General features: G+C 37.8%; 1 protein-coding gene across 1 annotated transcript; it reads left to right on the forward strand.

Moving 5' to 3' along the window:
* The first annotated feature begins 312 nt into the window (after positions 1 to 312).
* Positions 313 to 7,411, forward strand: LOC125267392. Its single transcript, XM_048188970.1, has 2 exons — positions 313 to 2,444; positions 6,229 to 7,411. Exon 2 carries the CDS (start codon positions 6,275 to 6,277, stop codon positions 7,163 to 7,165), a length of 891 nt encoding a protein of 296 aa, XP_048044927.1. The 5' UTR covers positions 313 to 2,444; positions 6,229 to 6,274; the 3' UTR covers positions 7,166 to 7,411.
* Positions 7,412 to 8,916: the final 1,505 nt, after the last annotated feature.

Consider the following 8,916-nt stretch of genomic DNA (forward strand, 5'->3'; position numbering starts at 1 on the left):
GACTGTCACGCTCTTCTGTTGTGTCTTGCTCAATAGAATCTGACAGCCATTCTTGTGACCCTTGATCTCCTGTCTCTTGGGGTTCAATATTGTCTTCCCAAGGTGCAGTAGGTTTCATCTTACTTATGGTTTCTGCTAGCCTTGGCTGTACTTCATACCTCTCTTTTTGCTGTTTAATAAGAGTTTTTATTTTATCTTGATCTCTCTCTTTAACGAGGAGATTTATAGTCATTTGAATTTCTTGGGACATTTCTATTATTCCAGCTACGAGTCCCTCTAGACATTGTTCTGTCACTATTGGGGACATATGTATTTCTTTATCACCTCTGTCGTTAGCTTCTCTAATTACATTTTTTATTTACAATCTAGTCTCTTCTCCAGATTGTTCTTCTGTGCGTGTCTGTGTACTACTATCAGTTAATACTACATGTGCCACACTATTCCATTTTGGAGAACCTCTACAAATTCTTACAGTTCCTGTTTGCTGAGGACCTAATCACATTCTCATATTATCTATCTCTTTAAGAGATGTATTTCTGCATTTCTGTGACTGCAGGCCTAGGTAAGTGCGGTTCTGCTATGGTTATAACACTATCTCTATCTTCCTCCTCTTGTGGTAAAGTAAGAAGGATTTCACTTGCATTTTGAAAGTCTGTCATTGCTTCCCGGTAAATCCTAACTTTCTCCATATTTGGAACTTCACCCTGAGATTTCTTTCATTTTTTTTCCACTCATAGTATACAGCTTTGTTTTCACCATGGTTTTTCTATGCACTGTGCTCATAATGCCCTCTGACTCTGAGTTTTTGCACTGAATAGCCACTTCCCGTCCATGGTGACTTCCTAACTCTATGGCCCACTGTATGACTGCTAAAGCAACTTCAGATTCCTGGAAATTACCTTTTGCAATCCATCTCGGCTTGGTAACCATAAAAGTATCTGACCTGGCTCTATCTCCTGAACCGAGGTCTCTGCCCTTAAGGCCTTTTTCTCCCATGCTTTTACCCAGTGGTCTCCCCAGGTGTAGGCTTGAATTAAGATATTACTGGATTTTCTCTGGGCTTTTTTACCTGCCATACTAGGGCGTCCTCTACTACAGGTTTCTCAACTCAATAGCCCCTCTAGACCCCTCTCTAGGTCTCACTGGTAGTGATCCCGTTTCCTGGCCCTTCAGTCCTTTCTCTGGACTGGAACATACTAAGTCTCTCTCGACTAGTATCTAACCGTATCCTTTCTGGATTGGTCTATGTGGGTCTTACAGACAGCTCTTCAATGTGGTTTCTACACTTTCAACTTAAAACTCAAACCTCAAGCCACTCACGTTGGGTGCCATGTTATTCGGTGTGACCATTTATAGTACACCTTTTAACCCTATGATTATTCAGGTAGGGTAAGGAAAGTCAAATCTAGTCTAAACCATAAGATACTCATCCGCCGGCAGGTTGAAGTCCTTCAGGAATGACGCAGAAGACTACCTTGTGGTTGTTCTTTGTGGAGGCTCAGATTGTAGTTATAATAAGTAAAGTCTCACGGAAGGCAAAGTAACAATAAAATCTCTTTTATTGATTACAATACAAAGCAGTTAATGCAAAATAAAACTTAAATCAGCTTGAGCTAAAAAGCTCTATAACCTAGCTTTACCCAGCAATATTAGAGATGCTGTTAAGCACCCCTCGTTAGGGTATCAGGTGTCTTTCTACGCTTAATGCAGGCAGCATCTGAGGAGGCCTTTTACTGCTCAGACTCTTATACAAATTTTTGGGACATTCCAACTTCATATTACTCATCAATTGATCAATGTCTTTGATCCAATCTTCCTGCTGTAGGCATATCAGTATCTGTGTCTCTTGCTTACTAAGCCGGAGGTCCTTCCTTTGTCGCCTACGCTGTCGTCTTCTTCTAGCACTCTTCCTCTTCACCGAAGTCTTCGCCTGGCTCACCTACGCTTTAGGTTGCAACATGCTCCCTTCATCCTTAGTGTTAACTTTTGTGGTTGGTTACAATCATCAAACTCAAAAACTTTCACAACTGTTGCTTAGTCATATTATCTTATAACAAACAAAGGAAGTATTGCAGTTCCTTAATTTCATAATCATTCAAGCATTCAAGCATATATGGCCTTAACTTAAAAGCAAATAAATTTCCCTTTAGACCAAGACCTTCAAAAAATGGTCTTAAGACTGGTCTCGATTTGTTAAAATAATGAGCAGCATAAAATATGATTTCCTCTTTTTTTCATTTGAATTCAAAGTTGAAAGTGGGTTTGAAGGGTACGTGGGCTTAATGGGTACATTGACCCTATATTTTAATGACTGAACAACTAACCGGTTTGTGTTGTGTTGTGGCAGCTGAGAGGACTATATAAGCGAGAGCCCTGTGAAGGTTCTTCAAAGATCTCTTCTGCGATCGTCAGTGAAACAGCAGCGTCTTCTACAACATCTTCTGGTGAGGCGATGATTTATTCATCTGGAGAAAATCTAGACAACAACCTTTTAACAATTAGTATTTTCTTACTTTGAAATATAAGTAGGAAAGTTTAATGAACAAAAGCAATAATTAACACTCTGAGGTCTAAAAACGCGCCGGCGCGTTTTGCAGTTTTTTTTTCACATTGCAGCAAAACAGACTTAAAATACTCCGTCATTTTTTTATCATAGAGACGTAAGTAATATATCAATTGAAACTATAGAATGTCTTCTTTTTTTTGTGTACACTCACAATCAAAATAAAACTTTGTGCTTTTTAAAAATAAATAAAATATACAGGGTGTGCTGTCCTGCCATCTCCGTCTCTGCAAACATCATTCTAAAACGTCACTAAAAGTAACTAAAATAGACGGCTTATACATGCTACATGGACATGAGAGATATGTCTTTGCAAAGCTTTAAGTGTCTACTTTTAAATGAAACAAATAAATTCTAAAAAAAATATTCTCCCTTTATGTAATCAGTATAAAAGTAAAGAGAGGTACTGTTTCTCCTGTCTTACCTAATTATCTTTAATGTGTGCCCGCCCACGCGCAGAGCGCTCTATTCATAAGATAATGTGCTGAGGCGATCTATGCAAACTGTAAACGCCCCTAACAGCGTCTTAAAAAGCATCAAGTTTCATCAGATTCATTCGCTTTCCTGCGCGTTTGGAAGATGGCACGCTACTCAGGTGAGCAGGCTCTTCAGTGGTCCTGGACAGTGAGGAAGAGTTCACATTTCCTCGGAAGAAGAACACGACTCTGACGATGAACGTCTGTATTTTGAAGAGCGACTTGATCCAGCTGAAGATACAGTTTCTGATGAGTAAGTGATTTAGTTTTACTTAAATTATTTGACGTGTTTTTTCTATATAAGCGTACATATATATTTGCCTTATATTTACATCTAGGCCTATCTATATAACTCTATATAACTTTATCTCATAAAAATGCTTATAAATAGAATGCTTTTCTGTTGATATACTTAAATTATTTGACGTGTTTTTTTTATATAAGCGTACATATATATTTGCCTTATATTTACATCTATCTATATAACTTTATCTCATAAAAATGCTTATAAATAGAATGCTTTTCTGTTGATATTCGACTTGTTATTAATATGCATAGATACGTTGGATACACGCGTTAGATCGATTAACTGCATGCAGTTGAATAGCATATTATGATAGACGTGAATGTGCTAAAATATGCTTGGTTGTGAAATGCGCGAACGTGTTGCTATTCACTAAATGTGCTAACTGATATAGCAGACTGTAACGTTTACACATTCGCACACTTTGTCCGGTAATGGCCAATTGACAGACATATACAGCATGCTTGTATACCTGTTAATTTCCTGTCAGTTATGCATAGCTAATGGTATGAGAGTAGTATCTTATATGCTAATAATAACAGTTTTTTTTTTTTTTTTTTACAATTTGTTTGTTTTAGAAATGTGGATCCATCACTCTCGCATTCACCTGCAATTCTCACTAAGAGGGCACGCAGCAACACAGGCGATAATGAGAAAAAGTACACGTTTACCCACTATATGTGCAAACTGATATAGCAGACTGTAACGTTTACACATTCGCACACTTTGTCCGGTAATGGCCAGTTGACAGACATATACAGCATGCTTGTATACCTGTTACTTTCCTGTCCGTTATGCATAGGTAATGGTATGAGAGTAGTATCTTATATGCTAATAATAACAGGTTTTTTTTTTTTTACAATTTGTTTTTTTTAGGAATGTGGATCCATCACTCTCACATTCACCTGCAATTCCCACTAAGAGGGCACCCAGCAACACAGGCGGAAATGAGAAAGAGTAAGTACATGTTCACCCACTATATGGTAGGCCTATGTACACTACCGGTCAATAGTTTGAAATCGGTATGATTTTTCATGTTTTTAAAATAAGTTTCGTCTGCTCACCAAGGCTACATTTATTCAATTAAAAATACAGTAAAAACAGTAATATTGTGAAATATTATTCCAATTTAAAATAACTGTGTACTATTTAGTCTACAGTGTCACATGATCCTTCAGAAATCATTCTAATATGAGGATTTGCTACTCAAGAGACATTTATTGTTTACAATTGTTCAGAAATGTTTCTTGAGCTGCAAATCATCATATTAGAATGATTTCTGAAGGATCATGTGACACTGAAGACTGGAGTAATGATGGTGAATATTCAGCTTTGACATCACAAGAATAAATGACTTTGTGAAATATATTTAAATAGTACACAGTTATTTTAAATTGGAATAATATTTCACAATATTCCTGTTTTTACTGTATTTTTAATTAAATAAATGTAGCCTTGGTGAGCAGACGAAACGTATTTTAAAAACATTAAAAATCTTAGTGATCCCAAACTTTTGAACGGTAGTGTATGTATATATGTGTCTGTATGGCTTTCTTTCTTATGCGTGCACAATATATTAGCATTAGTGCTTGGTAATGTTAATATATACAATAATAAACATTATATTAGTATTAGTTATTGATGATGCAAATAGTATAGCTCCTTGTGTAATAACCATCTCACTGTTATTTTTTTCTCCAGCTATAGCCCTAATGAGAGTGCTCCAAAACCCCTTGCAAAAAAGGCCAAGAAAAACATTCAGACAAGCAACAGGCATTCAGCTCTGTCATGGAAAACAGATAATGACACTGACATGGTTCCACAGACTCTGAGATTCCTACCTGCACGGGAACCTGGACCACAGCTGCGTCCTGCTGATGAACACACTCCTAAGAGTCTCTTCAAAATGTTCAAAATGCAAGGAATAATGCCACCGCTGGTCGTCGGAACTGCATGCTTTGCAAAGTACAGCTTGGTAAAAGGCAAGACACACCTTGGAAATGCCAGGCATGTGACATTTACTTGTGTCTTCAGTTGAAAAGGAACTGTTTTCAAAAATGGCACACAGATGTGTGACTGTTCAGATTCTCTGTTCACCACCTCTCACTGACCATTGGGCTGCAAAGATTATCTATATGTGATCAAGCAGGTTATGTATAGGGTGTAAAAGTGGGCTTTTTTTTTATAAACCTTACCTTTATTTGCCTGTATACACAAAATGTGCCTTTGACCCTAGTTTATATGTGGATTATATTGTTAACTTTATTTTAAATAAAAAAGAAAAAAAACAATGATATGTCTTGTCTTTGCATTTTCTTAGTTGACTCAGTCACATTCCTGACTGAATGGCTCATTATGCGGCTCATTAGGGGCAGGGTCTTAATCTCCCCAGGTGTAAATCACTTCATTATTCATGAAGAGTCACACCTCTCCGCATATGGCCTACCTAAACAAAAAGTGTCTTAGAAATTTAAAATCAATACAATGTTTTATGTGTCAGAGTAGGGAGGATCATTTCCACATCATTTTGAAGCAAAAACTCTACACTAAAATATACAATTCTCAAAAGTCTTGTGAAAAAACATTTAGTATGCATTTTGAGGTATTGTTTCAGTTACTTTTTTTTTTTGTTTTTTCAATAACCACACATAAACATTATTCCTTTAAAAACACAAACATGTACATACATGTTCCTCACATATTATGGTAGCCTAGTTTGTGCTGAATACAGTGTAATGACACTTTTGTCATTAATATGTTTATAACCAACTGATAAAAGCACAAATGTCAGAGCATGTCAAAACTTCTCCAGGGCCCAAAATCAGCCTCAGACTCCAGAGGGTTAACTATAGTTTTTGTGTTTGTTTGTTTTTTGTTTTTTTCAGAATTCTCACCTACTTCTTCAGTGCCACGAATACGGAAGAAAACAAAATGGCAAATGCACAGCAAATAACCAAGCTCGATGTCTCCACCTGTAAGGATGAAGAGGAAAAACTCAGAGCTCAAGGTTATCAGTTCATCAATGTTGACCTCAATGAAGGTACTTGTGGAAACCGGGTCCTTCTTTGGTTCAAGAAAGAGTGTGGCAACAGACCTGTGACCAGGATCGAGTTCTCATTCACTGACAGGATGAAACCTGGTCTAGCTGATGCTGGGTATAAGGTGGTCAACAGGGATCTGAATGCAGGAGTTTGTGGAGATCACATCTTTCTGTGGTACTTCTACGGCAGCACTGAATATGACATTCCTATTGTGGACCTCACCGTAAGCAAAGGCGCCAAAGAAGAACCTGTTCTTCTGAAAGATGGCTGGGAGAGACTGGGCTGTGATCTGAACCGTAATGCACGAGGAAACTTCATCTACCTGTGGGTGAAGAGAGAGAAGACCAGCTACATACAAGAGATCGCAGCAACTGTTGACTTCTCTTCTGACAAGCACATGTTTGAACTGGGCTTCACTCGTGTGTGTGAAGACACCAATCGGGGCGCTGGTGGAAAACACAACGTCTTCCTCTGGTATCGCCGCACAACCGATAAGAAAAAGGCTCTCACTGCTCTTGACGTATCCACCTCCCTCCAGGAGGAATCAAAGCTTCAGAAGGAAGGTTATAAAGTGCTAAGTGTTGATCTCAATACAGGAACCGGTGGAAAAGAGGTGTACCTATGGTACAAGAAAGAGGGATGTGAATCGCAGATCCAGGCCATGGTTCTGCTGATCAACCGTGATGCCTGGTTTGAGTATCAGAAAGCTGGTATCAACTTTATCGAGAAAAATCTGAATGAGGGCAACAACGGCTATGAAATATCCATAGCCTACAAGTAAAACCACAGAATCATGCTGCCATCACAGGATCTTCTTCAGTTATCTCAGTGGTAGATCTATATTGCAGCTATAAGCATATCTGTTTCTAATGCATGATTTTAATGTCAAGCATATTGTGACTGTGGCTGTTGTACTACACTCAACCACACACATTTCATTTGGCCTCTGTGTTTATGTTGAAATGAATTATGAAATAAAGTCAACTTCAACCACAACAAACGCTTTGGTGAGTTTTTCACACCTGTCTTTGGGATACATCTAGCAATACGTTATACTGTATGCACTGCCCCTCATGAAATACTCATATTTCAGGGTCATAATACCCTCAGACACTAAAGAAATTCAGTATTATCAATACAAATTAATTCAAAGGTTCTTGAATTACAGGAAAGCTCTTTAAAAACATGAGATTCTTCATTGTTCGGTACTTGATGTTCATATATTGGGTTTTTCTGTCACTTTATTCACACACATGAGAACAAATGAGTGCTTGAAATTAACCCAAAACTTAAATATGAAAAGCAAAACAAGCAAAAAACAACCCCCACCCCTCAAAATACACAAATACAAAGCATTAAAAAGGTGTGGTCTATAGATTATTCACAAATTATTACAGCTTTGCCCATTGACCGCTCGGTCCATATTCACTGTCCTTTATGAAGTGTACTGTAAATCACATCAGTGAACATCTGCTAAATGGACTAAAAGAGCGTGCACTTATCTTAAATGTTGATTTCATATGCTTTCTGAAGACTGCTGACAGCAACGCGTGCAGGCAGATCAAAACACTGTTGAATATCAAATGTCAAGTCTATCCACCCAAAGAATATACACTAACAAGAAGCAACACTCAACAGAAGGCTCCATTGTTTAACATTGAGAGTGCCTCTTGTAAATCCTCCACATTGATCGCTCTTTTATGTTTTCCAATCACACTCTCTCTTTTGAAATATTCGGATAATATAATAATGAAAAATAGTCTCAAAATTTGGACTCAGTTTCTACGTAATTTTGGTTTTCAAGTTATGCCCCTGTCTTCCCCGATACATTTTAATCCAGTTCATTGGTCAAAATGTAAGCTAGCACAAATTGATCCAACCATTGAGTGTGATAGGTGTCACTTAGGCCCAGCCACATTAACCCACATGTTTTGGACCTGTCCAGCTCTTTCTTCGTTCTGGGGGTCAGTGTTTAATTCTCTCTCAGCCATTACATCTGTAGACATACCACCATCACCTGTCATAGGCCTTTTTGGGGTGTTGCCTGGTGGCCTTTCACTGTCCACTCACTTTTCTAACTTTGTCGCTTTTCTCACATTGCTTGCTAGAGGTGTAGTCTTATTAAATTGGAAGAGCCCTCAGCCACCATCTCACACACGTTGGATGAAAGATGCCCTGTTTTTCATGAAACTAGAGAAGATGAGATACTCTTTACGGGGGTCTAACAGTGCTTTTAGTAAAATCTGGAAGCCTTTTCTTGCACATGTTAAAACTCTCCAGCTGGATTCGGTCTGATTAACCATTCCCTTGTTAATATTCATACTCACTGGTTGTTTAGTTTGTAACCCTCTGGAATCTTTAAGATTTGTTCTGGGATGTAAATATACAAGGTTTACTTGTCTCTTTTTCTTTTTCTGTACGCCTGCTTGTGTACATTTATATACATCCCATTCTCATCACAAATTATATGTATATATTTTATTTTATTTATTTTATTTTTTTATTCTTTTTTCCTTGTTTTGTTTTGGTATC

The sequence above is a fragment of the Megalobrama amblycephala genome, linkage group LG4 (genome assembly GCF_018812025.1).
Source record: "Megalobrama amblycephala isolate DHTTF-2021 linkage group LG4, ASM1881202v1, whole genome shotgun sequence".
Lineage (NCBI taxonomy): Eukaryota > Metazoa > Chordata > Actinopteri > Cypriniformes > Xenocyprididae > Megalobrama > Megalobrama amblycephala.

What these genes read in the sequence shown, in the direction of transcription:
- LOC125267392 (XM_048188970.1), top strand. Translation starts at nt 6,275, where the DNA reads ATGGCAAATGCACAGCAAATAACCAAGCTCGATGTCTCCACCTGTAAG.